The following is a 19,849-nucleotide window of genomic DNA, read 5'->3' on the forward strand; positions in this document are numbered from 1 at the left end:
CGGGAAGGGGCGGTCCGCTTTCCCCGCGTTCCCTGCGTCGCCTAGCCCCGCGTCTTCCGCCGGCGCCACGGGACGAGGATGAGGCTGAAGCTGCTCGGTGCGGGCGGCGGGCGGCTGGGCTCGCTGGCGGGGCTGGGCCGCGGCGGGGCCGGCGCGCTGGCGCTGCCCGGCTGCCTGCTGTACACGCGGACGGGCGCGGCGCCGCACCTCAGCCACGACACGCTGCGGGAGGTGCGCGGCGTGCCCAGCGTGGCGCACATCGCCCTGCCCGCCCTGTGAGTACCGGGCCCGCTTGCCCATCCCAGGGAGGTGCGGGGGCGGGGTAGCAAAGGTGAGGGGAAGGGAGCTGGAGGGCTGCGTGATTTTTAGCGTCTTTAGGCTAAACCCATCGTGGTGTCTTCACAGTCATCGTTCTGAGGTGGGCAGCAGGGCGAGGGGGGTGATTCTGCCCCTCTGCTTTACTGACACCCCACCGAGAGTGCTGCATCCAGCTCTGGAGCCCGCACCATGAGAAGGATGTGGGCCTGTTGGGCCAGGTCCTTTGGAGCACCACACATTCCTGTAACAATAGGCAGAGAGATTTGGGGGTGTTCAGCCTGGAGGAGAGAAGGGTCCAGGGAGACCTTTTACCAGGCTTCTGATACCTAAAGGGGGATTATAGGACAGATGGGAACAGATTTTTAACAGAGCCTCTTGTGGTAGGATTAGTAGTTATGGGTTTAAACTATAAGAGGGTATCTCTTGTAATGAGGATGGTGAAACACTGGACCAGGTTGCCCAGAGAGGTGGTAGGTACCCCATACCTGAAGACATTTAATGTAAAACTGGAGCAGCAAGTAACTCTCAAAACTAGTTAAGTTGCAACCAAAAGGAAAGATAACATGGTAAAGCTTGTGCAGCTATTGAATGATGTGAACACACTAGTAATGGTCCCCAAAAAGTCACAGTATAGCTTCATGCTCTCCCTCAAGTCAGTGGTCCCTGGTCAGTGAAGGTGAAAGCTTTACTTTTTTGCCACAGAATTATGAGTGCCCCAGGTTGTGAGCTGTGATTCTAGAGCTCTGTGACTCTGGCATTTCATTCCATCTGTCCCTGCTTCACTTCCTGACAGCTGGATGGCAAATACCAGCTCAGTGTCAGACAATGCATAAGTATGGGAAAAAACCCCTTAGTTATGAAAACACCAATCTCTAGACAGTTGTCTGCTTAGTTAATGTGTTCCTATATCTGGATTGCAGGGCAGAAATTCATGATGTCCTAGAAGAATATAAGGAAGGAGCTGCAAAATTTATGGGTAAGTACAAGTATTTGCTTGTATATCTGAGAGATAATGCAGGTGGATCCCACTAGAGCATGTTCAGGTAGTATAGTAGGCAGAAAGATGTAGGCTTTGCACATTTAGGGATTTTCTCAATCAAAGTGGCACTAGGGAAGACTTGAAATTGTATGTTGTCACTAGTATGGCCAGAAATCCTTCAATCAGGCAACAGAGTGATGATGTGTCTGTAATTTCTATAAGTTACAGACAGTTCTTTGTGTATGGAATCCAGCACATTTTACAAGAAAAAAAAATGAGTTGCCTAGACTTGTTTTGTTTGTTTTATTTTTTTAAAAAGCACATAAAATTTTGGGACATACATTTCATTATGTATAAAAAAAATTATGGGTTGGTTTTCCGAAGGAAGTTTGCACCCAAATTTCAATAAACCATACCTGTTTGGAGCAATTTACTTCTTCAAGAAAAATTGAAAAATGTATTTGTCTGGAACTTCCTGGAGGCTTTACCAGTTTCAGTGACTATCTCTGAAGAGGAGGCTGTATGTCGTGGAGGCATACTGTCTAGCTCTCTGACATTTGAAACCTCCAGTCCAGCAGGGATGATAAATTTCTCATTTGTGTAGTTGAAACGTTCTCACTCTCCTGTTCTCACTCTTGTGAGGGTGTGAGCCACTCAAGTTGCTCAAAGAAGTTGTGAATGTCTCATCCCTGGAAATGTTCAAGGCCAGGTTGGATAGGCCTTTGAGCAGCATGGTCTAGTGGAAGGTGTCCCTGCCCATGAGGCATGATCTCTCAGGTCCCTTCCAAGCCAAACCATTCTATGACTCTACTTTGTCCTTCCTTAAAAGTTCTAGGCTTGGGATTGTTGCTAGTTTGGATTGTGTTGAGTGTGAGGTGTCTCCAGCAGTTATCAGTTGAGTGGCCAAGTGAGTCAGCTGTTGGATCTGGAAAACTTTAATAGGTAGAGTATTAATCAAGAAGTAACATAAATAAATCCCAAAGCAGCTATGCAGGCTGCAGAACCAAAGAGTGTTGTTTTGTGGTTTGTGCTGCTGCTGCACTCTTCTCCAGGCAGTTAGTAAAGCTGGGGAAGAAATCTGTCTTCTTTGGTGCTGAGATAGATGAACAATATTTTCTTCGTCAGAATGGATGTATTTGTGTGGGGGACAATACCCTGTTCCCTTTTGCAGATCTGCAAGCCACATCTTTGCTTTGGTTCATGAAACTCTGCTCTGGATCTGTCTCTCTGTTTTCAGGTATGCCAGATGCTGTGATCTACTGCTCCCTTCATGACCCAGTCACTCCCTGCCCCTCTGGCTACAACACTAACAAGGTGCAGTAGCTGTAAAGAGTTGAAAGGATCCACCTAAAGTTCCCAAAAGAAATCTGCCAATTCTCCCTTCATCTTTGTGGGTGTGCTCAGATAGCCATAAGACTAACAAAATGAATCTTTCCACAAAGACGATTGTCATTTACATGCTCATACCTCCAACTGAATGAAGCTGTACATTGTTCTTATTGACAGCACGTTCCCTGAATGGTTCCTGAGCATTTAAATGGCAATTCAGGTAGAAAGGAGAACTCTGGACTACCATGGTGTTGTGGTTTAAATGGCAGTAAAAGGAAATACCTGTGTTTTGGCATGTTTGCTGTACAAGCTTGTGCTTATGCCACTGATAAGCAGTAAATCTGAACCCCTGTGTGTTTATTTACGTACAGCCTGCTACAGGCCCACAAAGGGGAAGGACATCAGAATTTTTGCAGGAGGGTGGCTCAGCAATCTAGAAGTGCATACTTGCAGACATTTGCCTGTTCCACCCTACAGGCACACACGCTGCTGTGAAGTCCACACACTGCCTGCTGCCCGACACTTCATGCTGGAGCTCCTGGCACCTGCTATGGGACTGACATACATCAGTCCCATAGGCTGTTTGGGTATGGCCACATGTGGTGGAAGGTCACTGAGTGATGGAGGATAATTCCTGCCAGACAGCTATCAGTGTATATTCCTTGCTGCTGGGATCCAGGCTGAGCCCTGTCCCTCTGCAGGGAAGGAATTACCTGAAGCTTGTCCCACTGTTGTGCAGCTTTGAGGTGAAAGCAGCAATCTAAACCCGGGTGTTGGGAGTTTGATTCAGAGGTTTTTTGGGTTTTTTAAATAAGCTGGTGAAGATATCTGTCACCTTGTTGTAAGGCCTCCTGCAGCTGGATCCGTGCTGACAAATACTTATAAAAGCTTTTTGAAAGCCATGGGACAGAAAGCTCTGTGCTAGAAAGTCTAGCACTGGCTGGATTTAAATAATCACAGGATAATGCTCAGCTCTCTAAGCTGCATGGCTATTTTATTTATTAAAGCAGCTTTTTTCCTCTCGAGAGCAGAATGAAGGTAACTAGATGTGATTACACTCTGCCCTTTGGCTCAGACAGCTCTGACTTTCCTCTGCCTGCCTTCACCAGCTGTTCCTTGATGCTCTGGTAGTAAGAGTCAGCAGGTACTGTCTGACATCATGCTGCTGCAGAAAAACATACAGCTGCTGTGTTTCAGTTATTCTGTAGATGCAAATTTTGGAACTTCTTTTGGAGTTGCTCTTTTTTTTTAGTTGGAAATTTGCAAAAAATTTTATTGCTTTGGAGACTTCTGGTTTCATTCAAATTTGGTGAAATTGGCTGATAAGGCCAGAAGTAATCAGGATGGATGGATGGACAACAGGCATGTGGTATACTGGTGCAGTCCTTTTGGGTCTTTGTGGGGACCAGCCCAAAAAAAAAAGGGCTTCTGCTCATATTTTTTGCATCTGCTGATGAAATTCAATTTGCAAATTAGTATACATGAGAACTGCACTGCTTAATCTGTCTGTCTTGCAGGCTAGGAGAATGTGTTTATACCCTCAGGCCCCAAAAAGTGCCCATAACACTCCAAGCTATATGCTGTTCCTGATGGCTGAAAACCCCTTCTCATTTAAAAAGACATGAACAGAATTGCAGATGAAAAGAGCTGACTTCTGAAGGGCTCAAGCCCTTGACTTAACCTACTTTAATAATACCTCTTTAAAGTTTTGGAGCAGCAGTTTCACAAGCCTAACAATAATACAACCAAAGCAATGGCCAAGCTGCACTCACAGATTATTACAGATTCTCCAAAATAGGCTAAAATGTGAACATTTTACAAATCTGAATGTTTAGTAAATTGAATATTATAGTGACATATGCTAGGTGTTCAGGTAAGATAACCTCCCTGTCCACATGCTTTTGTCTTGCTGTAAATTCTTTTGAAGGTATCACGGAGTAGCAATGGAAGATGTGGTCCCATGTGTGCTGGCACGATGGGAAGCATGTGAAGAGACAGGGAAGATCGTATGTGAAATCCTAATGAGTCATTTCTTACATTGACTTGGTGTGGGTATTTCAGTGCCTTCTAGATTTGCTGGATTTGGGACCTAAAATAACATGGGGTTCTAAGACTGAGTGTTTAACAAGCTTTTGTATTCTTCCCAGACTGCCATGGTTTATATAAATGCATACATTCACATGTGTTCACATTCACATTATACACATTCACATGTGTTGTGTGAGTTAAGTGCTCAGAAAGAGGAAGTAATTTCTTGGGTTTGCATTTTGTACAGAAAACTAGCAAGTTGTATTTGCCATTGCAGCCTTTGCTGCTTTTTATAAGCTTTTGCTTACTTGACAACAAGTTTGGTGGTAATTCAAGCTTTTTTTTTTCCCAATTCTGCCACTAATTTGTGTGACGAGAGGCCAGCTGCTCTATCTTGGATTTTTAAATATGGAGAAGTCAGTGTTGAGTGGGATGTTTTCACCAAAGAGTATCGTAGAAATTTCAGTTCAGTCATTTATCTCCTTTCATTCATTGTGCCAAGGGCAGCTGATTATCTGAGCCATGCTCCAGGGGAACTTATCTAATGAGCTATCATTCCAGTAGCTGGTGTTTCACCAGACCAATTCCTTCTCTCCTCTCACCCTTAAGATCTGCTGTCATTTGCAACTGCTGTTGATCCCTGTTCTTCCTGTACAGACGGTCTCCCTGTGGGGCAGCTCAGGGCGCATGGAGATGACAGCTTCCAAGTTCATGGACATCCAGCGGGCCATCCAGCCAGACTGGTTCCAGTGCATCTCTGATGGAGACACCATTTCTGGGGAAGCTGGAAGAAAAAGAGCCAAGAAGTCTGTGGATAGGTCACTTTCCTTCTTGGATCTATGCCTTCAGCTGCAAGAAAAATCACCAGTAAGCTCCCCAAGATACTGAGGCAATCTCACTGCAAGTGCTTCTTGGTCCATGCTGCATCCTGGACCAGCCCCAGGAAATTGTAGTAGGAAGTTAAGTCACTTGTAAATCTGAGAATGCCCAGTTTACAGTCCAGAGTGGATATAACCAGTAGCACAGTGAGTTTTCCTTCCTTCCTTTAGTAAATTGTCTTCTGCACCAGGATCACCCCTTGTTGAGGAGAACTACATTTTAAGATTTTTCTTTCTGCTTTTGGGTTGTGATGCATTTCTTTCACTTACCTTATTATTAGATGCATTGGCAAAGTGGGATCTTCTTGTTCAGATTAAGAAAACCCATCTTTTTGCTCTGAAGTCCCCTTGGTTACAAGTGAGGGAGAATTAGTAAGTGCTAGTCTTTATTTCTTCCAGCAGCTTTGAAACTTTCCTTCCTCTTAGTGAAAGGAGACATACTATCTGAGTCTGCACTACAAGAGAAAACAGGTGACAGGAGTTAGTGTTTGAGTCTCCTGAAAGGGAATTCCCTGTGACATCTGGTGTCTTTGAGAACCAGCATAATGGCACCTGCTTTGTATTTTGCACTTATACATCCATTGCTGAGACCCCTATCCATAAAAAGCCATGCGTGGTTATTGCCTTCTGTAGGGAGGTGGGAAGAGTGGCATCAGAATTCTCAGTGAGTTAGTGTCAAGGCAAGGAGCAGAACCTTGTCTCTACTAGTCTCATTTCTGCCACATGGACTTCACGGTTTTGTGTGGGAAATAGTCTTGCGTGAGATGAAACCGCATGGTGCTGGCAAGTTCCTGGGAATGTGGGGCTTAAGTAGCAGGCATCTGAAGTCTGGGCTGTGAGATGCCTTTCATGTCTTTGGCAGAGCATGCTCTAACACTTGTAGCTTTCTCCTGGGACAGGAACTACAAGGAAGTGTAATGTTTGGGGCAATTGAAGGTGGAGATATCTTAGAAGAGAGGCTCAGATCAGCCAGGGAGACTGCCAAGCGGCCTGTGGGTGGCTTTCTGCTAGATGGCTTCCAGGGAAGTGCCATGGCCAAGGAGACCAAGTTGAAACTGATAGCTTCTGTCACAGCAGAGCTGCCAGAGGATAAACCAAGGTAAGTTGTGTGGGCAACATCCCAAGAAATCCATCTGTTCTATTATGAGGAGCATCTACAGGCTGCTGTGCAGTTTCTCTGTGGGAAATAATCACTGTATTGCACAGCTCTATGTGTGCCAGGCTGCATAAATTTTACCTGCATAAATAATAAATTGTCAAGTTGCAGTCTTCAACACTTGTTTCAGGTTTTAGCTGCAACTGGCACCAGGTTTTGCTCATACTGTGGGTTTGAGGAAAAGTTTTTAGGAAGAGTTACAGGTAGGATATATCAGGGTTACTTGCATTTGGAGGCAATGGTTTACTTGAAGTTCATCTCAAACAAAAACATTATTATCAAGGTATTTTGCAGGGACTTCTTCTCAGTAAAAGTGTCATTTTTCCAGTTCTCTCTGGCCTGAACTCGCAGATGGCAGAGAGGGGAGCTGGCAGAACCAGCCAGTGCTTGCTGCACGATCTTGGTAGCCAGCTCTGTCCTAGTACCTGAGGCACTGAGCCTGTGTACTACCCAGGGTGGTACAGGCTGGCCCAGAACAGTGGTATTCTCTTCTTGGACAGTGTGGGGTTTATTGCATATCTGAGTTGTTAGCTGTGCCCATCAGACCCATGCCAAGGACTGGACAGGAGCGGCAGCTTTCTTAATCCTTATAACTGACTTAGAGTAACTAAAGACTTCTTGAAAATGTGTGCTAATATTTGCTAGTGGTTCAGAAGTGTAGGAGCTTCTTTATTGGTTTGAGCTTGCTGGATTGTTCTTACCAGAGCAACTGATACAGAAATAATATGGTTGCTTTTTTCATCATTTCCTGAAGAGAATGACTGAGGCCCCATTGTGTTCCTGCTTCCCTCTGCTTGCAGAGCATTGCTCTGACCTAATGGTGTTTAAAAGGAAATTAAATGCAAGAGCACTGTGTCTGGTGCTGTAGCTTGTTCTTGCTCAAGGGGTGCCTGGGGTTTGAATTTTCCTGACAATTGCTGTGTTGTTGCTATTCTGTCTGGTTGAGCTACTTAAAAGATCCCCTGGGAGCATTAGAGTCCAATCTGCTCAGCTAACCTCAGTGTCTCCCCGTGCATCTGCTTCATCTATCAGATAGTTTGCTTGTCTTGTTAAGACAAGTGTTTCTGACCTCTTGATAGCAAGAGAGCTGGTTAGCCCCAGGGGGTCTTGGAAGCACCTCACGTGAATTTCAGGCAGTCATTGCTCCTGAATCACCCTTGCCATTCTGGCTGGAGAGGTTGTTCTTCATCTCTGTTCTACCCCAGCATGAAATTCTCTTGAAGACAAGCAGTTTTTGTGCTTCACTCATGAAGTGGCTGCTTTTTGTGTGATTGTAAAATGATCTTATGAGTGTACTCTTTATAAAAAATCCTTTCATGTACCTAAAGGGGCTGAAGTCACTTGATAAAATTTGTTTTCCTTTCCAATAGCATAGGAACCCTTGCAAGAACAAATGTTTGTGCAGAGATGAGTTTCAGCAAGGCTTTGATCATATATGCAGAGCTACTGTTTTGACTTTTGCATTTCATTTTCTCCCTGTCATGGGAACCTGAAACATAAAACACTCATGCTGTAAACTTCTCCTCTCCTTATTCTGTGCTCATCAATTTAATTGGAGTACTTAGAAAAGTGACTAAAAATGGCACCTTGTGACTTCATTTATCAGCCCCTGTGTATTTTCCTAATTATCTGTTTAGCTCATTGCCCTACATTAACTTCTACTGCTTTCAGCCTATGCACCTGCAGGAGAGCAGACACTGCTCTACTCTCTTACACTTCACCCACCCTCGGTGAAGCTGCCCAACTAAATTTGGCTGCCAGCAGGATCTCTATTACCACTGATGGCAATCCAGGAAGAGCCTGGCTCTTATTGCCATGTCTCAGGAGATGTTACAGCCCACGTTCTTGGGTAAATCATTTGAGCAGTTAGAGTGTAAAGAGAAGGGAAGACTAAAGCAAGGATGTTTTCTCTTTCTAACAATGTTTTTCATTAGTATGTTCTCTCCCAGGCAGTTTTCCAAGTGCTATAGGATGTGTCTGTCACTTGAAGGACATGTATCTTTGACCAGCCATCTACTGCTGTGTCTCTGTTGAGACTCTTTTTAAGCAGCTAACAAGCAAAAGGGTCCATGTGTCTGGGAATTGGTAGCTCATTGGGTCACAAACATGATTAAGGAAAATATCTGTTCTATGGCACAGATGTTATGAATCTAATGGTATTTATGTGTATGTGAAAAAAATCACGTACAAATCACTTCAAACACAATGAACAGAATGGGATTTTTCCACAGTAAATGAGGGATTTTTGCCTGTCTTCCAAAGGGCAAATAATGAAAAGCCTGTTATGTACTGGGTATGTGAGAGGTGGAGAAGCAGAAGCACATGGAATTCTGAGTGATGACTGTTAGCAGTTGCAGAGATAAGCTACATGTGCTGCACATGACGTGGAGGTCTTTTCCTTCAGGTACCTGCTTGCTTCTACTCAGAATATTGTAGATTTTTCTTCCTGCGTGTCTTCTACAGAATCATTCATGGTGTCGGCAAACCAGATGAGGTGCTTGAGTGCATTGAAAGGGGAGTGGACATTTTTGAGAGCTTCTTTCCCTTCCAAGTGACAGAGCGAGGCTGTGCCTTGGTTTTCAGTTACGACTGCCATCCAGATCCTGAAGCAACAGGTAGGCTTCTTGATGGTTGTTATAGTTTTTGCATTTTGTATTGTGGTAAGCATAATTCATACTTGGGAGCAATCTGTATTTGAGGGCTTTGTTCTTGAAATAAGTGCAGTGACCACTTGAAAACCTGGGATTCCACTACCACATTGCTTTTGAAGGCAGGCTGCTTTGTTGTGATATCTGTTGAGTAAAACTTGAAGATTCTGAATGTCTCATTAGCCAAAATATGATGATTAAATATTTCTTAAACACCTCCTGAATAGAGGGGTTTTAGTTTGACACCGTTGGCAAATTTTCTGTTACTGTTAGCAGTGAAGGCTGGACCTATTAAGCGATCTCTAGGATTAAATTATTATGTGTCTGTTGTAGTAATATATTTTTGAAGTTCTTTTTCTAGCTGTCTGAAGTTTCCCATTTATTTGGGCAGTTTTCCTCTCTGTCTTTGCATTCATAGGTTTATATCAAAACCAAAATGCTCTGTTCATTATACTGTGAGATGGGAATGTGTATCACCCATTAAAGCCCCTATCAAATGTGTTTCAAGCAGCCGTTTTGTTTTGGACTATTAAATGTTTTTAATATGGGGAAACATTTCACATTTTTTCTCTTGGGTAGAACCTAGTGGCTTTTCATGCCTGGATAATTCAGAGCCAGCTGAATAGAACAGAACACCTTATTTCTTCATGCTGGCTGCTTTTTTTTAACCCTTTTCTTTGTTTGTTGTTCTTTATCTTGTCTTACTTCATTCTTAAATTATGAGGCTCTGGGTAATGGCAGTGGTTTTGTCCTGTGTCTGTTTTAAACACTGTAGGCATGGATTATGCATCAGTAATATTGGTATTTCAAGATACATCTCCTTCTCCTTTAGAACAAACTCAAAAATGCAAACCTATAAAATCATGGGATAATGCTTTATTTTTCAGATAGATGCTGAAAAATAAAGGTGAAAATGGTGCTGAAAAGGCACATGTTGACCCACCTCTTCTGAATTAGTTCTACCAGCCTCTTTTGATTCCAGTTTTTTTTTTAAAAAAAAAAAAAAAACAGGAGGCATCTAAATCCCTGAATTATCACAGCATGGAAAGTAGAATGAATGCAGATGAGTTGCCTGTCTACTCTAACAAAATCTCAATAAAATCCATTTGTTCAGATGATAGCATTCTGTTCAGCATGCAGTTCAGACAAAATACTTTTGACATTTTATAAAGAATTCAGAATAAAGAATTCAGCTCAGTAGAGCAGCAAAAAGTTATACTGTTTTTTCAACTCTAACTTTTGATTTGTTCTAGTTGATTAGTTTTCACTTGTCTCTTGCTGTTTTGATCATCTAAAAGTGTATTTGTGTTAACTAACATACAGCAATTAAAGTAAAATACCTGCTTTCTAGAAAAAAGAGGTGGAAACTTGTGGCAGGAGTTTTCAGCTGGCAAGAAAGCAGCAGAAGTATCTTCTGTAAGGTTGCTACCCTTGCTCTGCTCTTGATTTCTGATCTAAGGCTGTTGTTTTTTAAATTTAATCAGTTTTAACACAAAATGGGATCCAGGACCTGGAGAAGAATGGTGCTCAAGAAGACCAGGAGGAAGTATCCAAAGCCGACCCAGAAATGACACCATTTGAGATATCTCTGAAGGATAAAAAGTATGTGAGTTTGTGAGGAGGATACCTGCAGCTGTGTGACTAAATATGATTCTTCTGTCCTCTGTATTTTTTTGCAACTGGTCAGCAGCTGGATGAGAGACTTCATAAAACATGATGCTGTTGAAGAGAGTAATTCTGGACACTGAGCAGATAGTGTTGGACAAGCATTCTGGCTTGTTATCAGGCAACAGCCTAGCTCTGAAAGCTCTGTCTTTTGCCTGACCTAGAGCCAGGGGTTTTCTGATCATTTATTCAGCAAATGTGGTCATAATTATGTTTCAGCTGAAAGACCATAGGTTCACAAAGGTGATCTGGGAATCACTTTGTTCTTCCACATCTAACTTGGGTTGTCTTGAGATACCAGATTTTATTTGAACTATGGAGACCCTCTACTCTCTGACTCAGTTTGGGCAGCTGCAGAGCAGTTCTGCCATTTCTGGATACTTCACAAAAACTTGGGCCATTATTACCACTTGTCCTTCCTTCTCTTTGTCACAGCTACTTCCAGGCTATCTGAGTAGACAGTGGTGTTGCTTTGCTCTCCCTGTGAAATGGTGCATCTTAGAGTGGAGTGGAATACTGTTCTGTGAATAGTGAGATTAGTAAATCTGTGGTTTTGGTGGCTTTCCCCTTCATAAAGTGTGTAATAGCTGTCTTGCACTGCAGCTTTTCTGCTAGGGAAGGCACAGATGGGGCCTCTCTGCTGTTAGCTGTGATGTAGTCAGAGTTATTCTGAGTTCTGGCATGAGGAGGCCTGGGCTTTCAGCAGCCATGGCCCCCACCATGGAAAGGTATGGGAGTTACATGATCTTTAAGGTCCCTTCCAACCCAAACCACCTCTGATATCTGATGTCCTTTGTGCCAGTGGTGCTGGTCTGAGTTGTCAGCAAATCTGGATTAAGGACCTCAGGCCACCTTCAAAAGGCCAGGTGGATACAGGGAAACTCTTTATTGCTTGGATGGCTCTTCTTAGCTCTGATGTTACCCACCATTGCTTCTTCCTTAGGTACCACGATGATTTTGGTCCTTTGCTGGAAGGATGCAGCTGTTACTGCTGTCAGAGGCACACCCGTGCCTACGTCCATCACCTCCTGGTGACCAACGAGCTGCTGGCCGGTGTCCTGCTCATGATGCACAACTTCCAGCACTACTTTGGCTTCTTCAGTGCCGTTCGGGATGCCTTGAGGGACAGTAAGCTGGACCAGCTCAAGGAGCTTGTCTTCAGGCAGGCCCTGCAGAGACAGTGAGCTCAGAGAGGACAGAGGAGCCTACAAACTGCATCCTCATCCAGTGGGACTGTATCACCTAGACCTGGCAGTAGTAAAATGCCTTTAAAATGCCTTTTTTCCTTCCTGGAGGGACCTGAAGGAGACGTTTGAAGGAGATCTCACTTCCTGGTGGGGAAGGATGATCTTGTTCAAACACCTCTTTTGGTTAATTGGCTTGGTGCATTCTTGGTGGCTGGAAGGGCCTGGACAATTCATCAGTAAGACCAGTGTGGATGGGTTTGTTTTCAGATACTGACGTTGGTTTCCCATGTGCAAGGACAGAGTAATTGAAATTGTGATTGAGGATAAAGCAGGGCATATACTTAAAATTAATCCAGCTGCATGGAGACTCAGCAGCTGCTTGGGACTCTCATTCCATACTCCATGGTAATTATCCTAGTCTCTCATCATGTATCCCCTTAGTAAGAAATCCCACCTCAGTCTTCAAATACTGTCCTTGTAACCATTGCCAGCATATGTGTCCTTGGAAAGAACTGACTGGAAGTGCTGCTGTGTCCAGTGGCACAAGGGACTGTGTGTACTCCTCTCTCAGGCCACCCGCAGTGCAGAATGTTCTCTGGGCCTGGAAGAAGTCTGCCACCTCGGCCTGGCCTTGAACACCCCTTCCTCTGGAGTCCCATTCAGTAACATTAGAGCCAGAGAGAAAAGAAAGTGTTTAATCCATGTCCTGCTGTAGGTTTTTTTTTTTTAAACTCTGTGCACTTTTTTCAGATTTCACTCCTGTGTTAGAACATGGGTGACAATGACTGTATCATTCTTTCCAGCCACCCTAGCACTGGTCACAGAGCAGGCTACACAAATGTTGCTCTGAGATGGAGCTGTGGAAGGGTAGCGTCATAGGGAAGGGACTTTTAGAAAACATTCTGGTGGGTCCTTGTTTTAGAGTATGACTTAGTTATGTTACGTTCCTCTTACTCAGTTGCGGTTTTTTACTGTCCCTCACTGTGGAATCATGGATTTAATAGTTTTCTATTTCAAAGCATCAATAAAATACATTTATTATTTGTTTCACTGGCTCCTCAATGTGTGACAGAGGTGGTGTACCAGAGAGTTTGAACTCAAGAAGGTATCTCCTGAAAACTTGACCTAGCAGCCTGATGGAGGACATTATCTTGGAGTATCCTGTCATGGAGCAGGTTTCCAAGTAATTTGCTTCAAAAGAATGTCATAATAGACTTGGAAGTGTTGAAGAGAGCTGCCTGTCCTTCTCCCCATAAGGACTCTACTGCCTTAATTAAGCTTAAAAAAATACTACACTTCATGGCCTTAAAGCCATTAAGGATTAATCTGTAGTTTGCTCTTCACAATTTCTGCCATACTTTAAGATTATAATACCTCCCATCAGAATGACTTTACCATAGAGTATAAGGGGTTTTTAGTTTCCCTGTCCCTTTGGGCAACTACACAGGGTTGTCATAGTCCTTTATACCATTCCAGCTTTACACACTCTGTTGCAGTAACTACGCTTCTGTTCCACAGGATCCTAAAGAAATGGTGCAAATACTGCACTCCTGTTGTCTTCAGACAGATTACAGAGAATGATTCAGCCACAGAAACGACATAAAATACAGAATTACCATCCTCACTCCAAGTAGTACTTTGTGGTTGTTAAAATTGATACAGCACTGGGAAACTTGGAGATGGTGTCCTGGGTATACAGTGTGAGGTAGAAGGTCTGCCTAACTTAAAGGACAAGAATTCTAATGAAATAAAAATGGTTTATGTTTCTTTCAAGAGGAATGCAGTCGTAGTGCATGGGACCTTGCAATGCTTGTTTCCGCAGCACCTGTTTCTACAACGTTGGAAGTGCCTGTGGAGAATCTTTTGGCAGGGGACAGGTTTTGAAACTTCTCGTTCACTGACACTCCTGTATCCACATATTGAATCACTGAAATGCCTGAGTCAGCCCAGCCCTCAGGCACCAGGATGGTTATGTCCAACAGGTCAGTCATGGATGCTCTGTGATGACACACAGGACAAGGGGTGCAGGTGGTTGTGTCCTCCACATTTCCTGCATACTTATTAGGTTGGTAACCTTACTGCTAGTTTTGGAATTGCTGTTTATACCTTTTGGGGGCTACTTGTGACCACTCGGTCTCTCCGTCCTGCCCCACTTCTGTGAATCATTTGGGTTTAATAATTTTTCTTTTATCTCCCAGCCTGGATGTCCTTAGGGGATAAACTTAGCTGTACTGGGATCTTAGTGGCCTGCTAAGCTAAGTGCCAGTAACAGGCTACTCTCAATAACCCTTCTCTTCTTCTGCTTTCCAGTCCTTCCATACTGCTGTGTTATGTTTTTTTCCCAGTCCTACCCATTAGGCTTTCCTGTTACAGTTCTCTGGTTAGCTTTTATATGTGTGCACCTGTGTACCATGGCTGCACAAAGTAAACCATTTCATACTGGGCAGAATTTGACCAGCTACATCATTCAGTATCTAACAAACACAAACGTCACTAACCCTGAAACCTTCTTAATGTGTTGTATTTATACAACTTCTCAACATATCAGTCCTCTTAGTTAACACCGTAAAAAATCAGCAACATTTTTCATGCTAACTTAGAAAGTTTTTAAATCTATTTCCAGGCAGAGATCTTAATTTCTTTCAAAAACAGAATTCTTGCCCTAATATGTGAATGAAAACTGCATGAAGAAAGCTAAACTTTCCATGGAGAAGTGAAAATTGAAATTAATAAGGAGTGGAAAAATGTCTGTGCTAAATTAACTTCACTAAGCACAGAAGACTGCAAAAACATCTTTGACTGCCATCCATCCCCAAAGGGCAGAGTATAAAAGAGCAGAGCAGAATACAAAAGAGATGGTGTGTTATAAAAACATTAGACCATTGACTATCTTTTCCTTAGCAACCTTTAGTGTAATCTTCCCCTAAATAAAGAAAAACCTTTCATGCTGATGAGAATAACTGTCAGGGCCTCATGTTAAGGCCTGTGTCTTTCTGACCACTTCATCCATATTCTGCTCAGTAACTTCCTTCTTCCAGAGCTATTTTAATGTTGCAGACTCTTTAGCAGTTTCAAAGGCATGCTTTGAAGCGTATTAAGGAAAAAAAATCAAATTGTCTTATTACAAAACAGTCTTCTTTCCTTCAGGGTTCTAATTCCCCCCCCCCCCCCCACTGTTTATCGACCCCATCCTGTAAATCACTAGGACAGTGTCCAAGACACACACACAGTGTATATCCAGCCTTCTCTGACAGTTTCTAAGTCTGCTCCTCTGTGGCTCTGCAGGATCACAGGAGCTGACCAAGACTGGAAATGTTCCAGCAGGGTGTTCAATTTATTTCTACATCTATAAGGTCCAGCGGGTTTTCAGATCATGGAATTTTTATGCATAGAAAATTTTGATCCAGGTGTGTTTCAGAGGTGCTTTTAAGCATTGAGTATCTTTATTTTTTCTTAATCCCATACCCTGTTGGTTTTTGATTCACAACCTGAGGGGGCAGACAAAGAGACAAAGGGCTCCAATAAAATGTTTAAACCGTTCTCTCAGTAATTTCAGAGCTGTTTCCTCTGTGATGTGGAAGGCATGCATGAAACAGATGATGGTGCAGGCCAGTTTAATGGTTTTATTTGTAGTACTCTGGAGTGATCTACATAATTCGCTAGGGACCTAATCTCTTTCTGGTAATGCAGCACTCCTTTGGACTATTAAAGATGTTCAAGCACATTACCATCCTTTCTTACGCACATTCTGTAGGCATGACAGGACTTTTCAAACAAAAAGAGAATGAATTTAAATCCCTTCAAGAAGTTGGATCTAGACTGGTAAAAGTTGGTGCTGGGACAAAAATGGTGCACTAAAATGTTCTTGCTTCCCTGTTGATGTTGCCAATGTGAACAGTGTCTGTCACAGTGCACAATCTCCTCCCTGGGAACACATTGACTTGGAAAAGCAACACCTTTCCTGCCTCACAATGAGGTGATGATGAACTGCCTGGTTAAGTCTACACCTGTTGTCTGTATGTTTCAATTACATTGGTCATGTGAAGGAGCAACACAGTGGGATGCTCTGTCATGCTGACACAGCTCCTCCAGCTCCTGGCCTTGCTTTTACTGCCCATCATTGCAAAATCTTTGGAGAAAGCCTGCTCTGTTCTCAGCTATTTGTGTGTCTGAACATCTTGCAGAGCTCTTTGGGAAGCAGTTTTGGATGAGAAGGGGTTATGTGGTTAACCAGGATTATTTCAAGCTTCTAAAGCATGAAAATCTAGTAATCTGTTAAGTGAGGACCAAAGGTAAAGGAATTATAAATAAAGGCATTTGCATCTGCCAGACAGCTCGGGATTAACCAGCCTTCGGTCTTCCCTATGCTTCTGCTACTGTGTAAAGCATTTTCTGGCTCAAGGGAGTGGTCAATGCACTGGGAGAAGCAATGGCAGTGGTTCATGCCAGAAGCTCTGCAGGACAAGGTGTATCTTACTGCCCATACCTGCAGAGTTGATTGATTTGCAGGGTGCTGATCAAGAAAAGACCTAAAACTATGGCACTTATATGCAATGGCCCAGCACAAACTTTCACAAAGAAAGGAGGGTTCCAAGGTCCTTTGGCCAGAGTTCCTGGACCCATTGCTGTGCTCTATGTGTGACACCTCGTGCTCTTGAGCTGGCTGCCTTTCTGAGCTGGTGGATGTGTTGCAATGCATGACACGAAGGTGGCTTTGTAGCAATGCTTTGTCTTCACAGCTCCCTCCTTCCACAGGAGAACATCTGGTTTGCCTTTTGATGAGGCAATCAGGGGAGGTATTGATGCAGCCAGCATCATGCAGGAAGTCAGCAGAGTCTACGAATCTGTCTTGAGCTTTTTTATACTGCCCTTCCTGGGCCAGAATGGAACCATCGATAAAGTAATGTCAATTTCAGTGGTACTTTGTGCTAAATAACAGCTGAAGAAACCAGCCCTTAGGAAAGCCAGATGCTTTCCTCAGACAAAGCTGAACTGGGATGAGAGAACAGACTGGCAGGAAGCTGAAGCCTTTAAAGAGATGCAGCCTCTTCAAGAAAGGGAACAGGAGATGGAGCGTCTGGGAGGAAGGAACATAGGCAAACAGGATGATTAGGATTTGGCAAGGCAAGCAAAAAAAAAGGAGTGGGAGCTGTGCAGTGTGTCTGTGGGTAGCACTGCCAACATCAAGTTGCAGAAGCCACTGGCATGTGCCTTTTTCCATCCCTTGTTTTGTGCACACCTTGAGGAGGAAGAAGTGTTCTGTTGTGGTTCAGGGAAGTCAGCAATGGCTGCAAAAAGGCAAAAGGCCACAGAGCAATGCTGGTAGCCTTCAGGACTGAGGCTGACAGAGGTACTTAGTGCTGGACTCAACTCCAGTACCTGGCTGCCCTGTTGCTCACAGCCAGTGCCATCTCAAATATTCAAGGGAGTCCTGTAGCAACAACCATCTGGTCACATCCCTTGACCTGACCCCCACAGAGACACAGAAGTGCTGCTGCCTCTCACCTACGGCAGAGCAAGGTGAGCAGTCCACCTGCACCACAGCCCTTCTACCCTGACATGGGATGGCAGAAAGAAATGTATTTTTGCTTCTGTCCGGTGAAAAGTGGTCTTTATTTGGGCTGTTCAATTTGCCATGCTCACAGCTGTGCTGTAAAACTTATTAAAACTGACAGGAGTCCCCAGGGCAGGAAGCCAGTAAGGTCTTCCCCACATCACCAAAGATACAACAAGCCTAATGCTTGTCTCACTGAGATGCTTACATCATTATACTGAAATTAATTTTTAATTATCTTCATTTTCTTCTTTGGCCCCAGGGGTTTTCTTTGCCTCACATTTCCAGAGGCATTCAGGGATGAGACCAGTGTCTGGCAGGAAGAGATTTACTCCCAGAATCACAAAGGAAGCTCAGGAAAATACCAGGCCTGGGCCTCAGAGAAAATCTATCCCTGTTGAAGAAAGGTGTGGTTGGCATCAGAGTTGGTGGGCTCCTGATCTGACACATGAGGCAGTAAGGAACCAAGGAAAGGTGGCATGAGTGATGCCGTGAAGGCATAACAAGGAAGGTCACTACTATGTGTCAAGATTGACTATGTGGGGAGTAACAGAGAATAACTGGATCGGTGGCTTTTGAGATTGAAAGGCAGCATTGGTCTGGGATGCATCTTCTACATCCTGTTCAATGTCATTCAGCAAGAGGTACTTAGCAGATGATGCTGACTTTGAAGAAATACAGTTTTGAATCCCTCACACCTTGAAATTCCTACAGTCTTGTGAGCCTTCCTTTGCTCATAAGGCAGAAGGACAGGTGGCAAAATACTGCCAGGAGATGACATTGTTATGTCAATATGAATTCATTATTATCATTAGATAAGGAAAAACACACTTCAGTGGCTCATTCAAATGCTCATGCAGATTTGGGATACTTGCATTGGTCAGAGAAAGAACTGATGAGCCCATTCTTCTTGTTAGATGAGCCAGGTGTATTTGCAGGTGTATTTGACAGCCAGGGTCTGTCACTTTGTGACCAAATCATCACACACTTAGCTGAAACGAATCAGATTGCTACTGCTGTCCTCTGGGTTGTCCATAATTCCTATTTGTAGTTCTGAGTGTCACCATATCAGCAGCCTGCAGGCTGTTGATCCTGCCTTGAAATGCTGGCATCGATTAGACATTCTTCAGAAAACATCAGCAACAGCTGCAGCCAAGCTCTGTCTTCCAGGGGAGCTGCCATCCTGAGCAGGTTGTGCTGGCCCCAGCTGGGAATAGAGAACCCCCTGCCACTCCAATTCCCCTCAGAGAGGCAGACTCCAGGTGCACTCCCTTCTCTTCCCAAGGGGGAAGCTCCCTGTGCTTAGCCCCACAGTGGGGTCCAGCTGAGCTCAGCTGAGTATCTGGCCAGGCCAGCCCAGCCCCTAAGAGACCTAAGGAGGGTTACCTGGAGAAGTGTGATTTTTCTGCAAGGCTTTGCTTTGTCCTTGTAGTCTGGCAAATGTGGATTTTAATATCTGCAGCTGGGACTGTTACAACAACATGTCCAACAGCTGCTGCAAGGTACCTGCAGAAAACTCACTGAGCAGTGTCACCTGCAGAGCACTGGTCTTTGATGGTAGGTGAAACCTACCTCCTCCATAAATTCCTTGCCTTTCAAGGAACCAGCTTTTTTCTCATGGAAGATTGTTTTATCTTCTGCCCCATGGACCTTTGTGCTCTTCTGCTAAAAGATTCTTGTATGGTCTGGTGCCTGTTGTGCCTCTGACGAGGTAGAATGTTTCATGGTTTCTTCTCTGTTTGTATTTTACAGTGTAAAACTCAACATAAGAACTTTTAGTTTTAACTCTGGATGGCTCCAGTTCAGTGTCTGGTACCATTTAGGATTTTAGTGACTTGGGTAACCTGCATTTTTGGTCCTAGACCTGAAGCTTAACACATGCAACATGTGGCACATCTGTCACAAATGGGGAGCTCCAGGTACAGTGGAATAGCAGACTGTGGGATATGTGGGCTCAGTGGCTCATTGATCTGCATTCCTGCAGCTGAGCCACAGCTCATGGCTCTGTGAGCTGGGAGATGGTGGATGCAGGGGATAAATGGTGTTTTTCAGTCCATTTCTCAGGCGTGCTATAAACGTGTCTAGACAGGCAGCACTTGGATGGCTG

The 19,849-nt window shown here is 44.0% G+C and overlaps 1 protein-coding gene across 2 annotated transcripts; it reads left to right on the forward strand.

Moving 5' to 3' along the window:
* The first annotated feature begins 78 nt into the window (after positions 1–78).
* QTRT2 (queuine tRNA-ribosyltransferase accessory subunit 2) lies at positions 79–13,238 on the forward strand. Of its 2 annotated transcripts, XM_066572096.1 has the most exons (8): positions 79–275; positions 1,239–1,294; positions 2,535–2,611; positions 5,312–5,521; positions 6,432–6,631; positions 9,152–9,303; positions 10,821–10,938; positions 11,945–13,238. In XM_066572096.1, the coding sequence occupies exons 1-8, from the start codon at positions 79–81 to the stop codon at positions 12,183–12,185; spliced, it is 1,251 nt and encodes a 416-aa protein (XP_066428193.1). In that variant the 3' UTR covers positions 12,186–13,238. The 2 variants fall into 2 exon arrangements, with proteins under 2 accessions (XP_066428193.1, XP_066428194.1); XM_066572097.1 differs by lacking the exons at positions 79–275; positions 1,239–1,294; positions 2,535–2,611 and adding an exon at positions 2,514–2,534.
* Positions 13,239–19,849: the final 6,611 nt, after the last annotated feature.

This window comes from Molothrus aeneus, chromosome 2 (assembly GCF_037042795.1).
Source record: "Molothrus aeneus isolate 106 chromosome 2, BPBGC_Maene_1.0, whole genome shotgun sequence".
NCBI lineage: Eukaryota > Metazoa > Chordata > Aves > Passeriformes > Icteridae > Molothrus > Molothrus aeneus.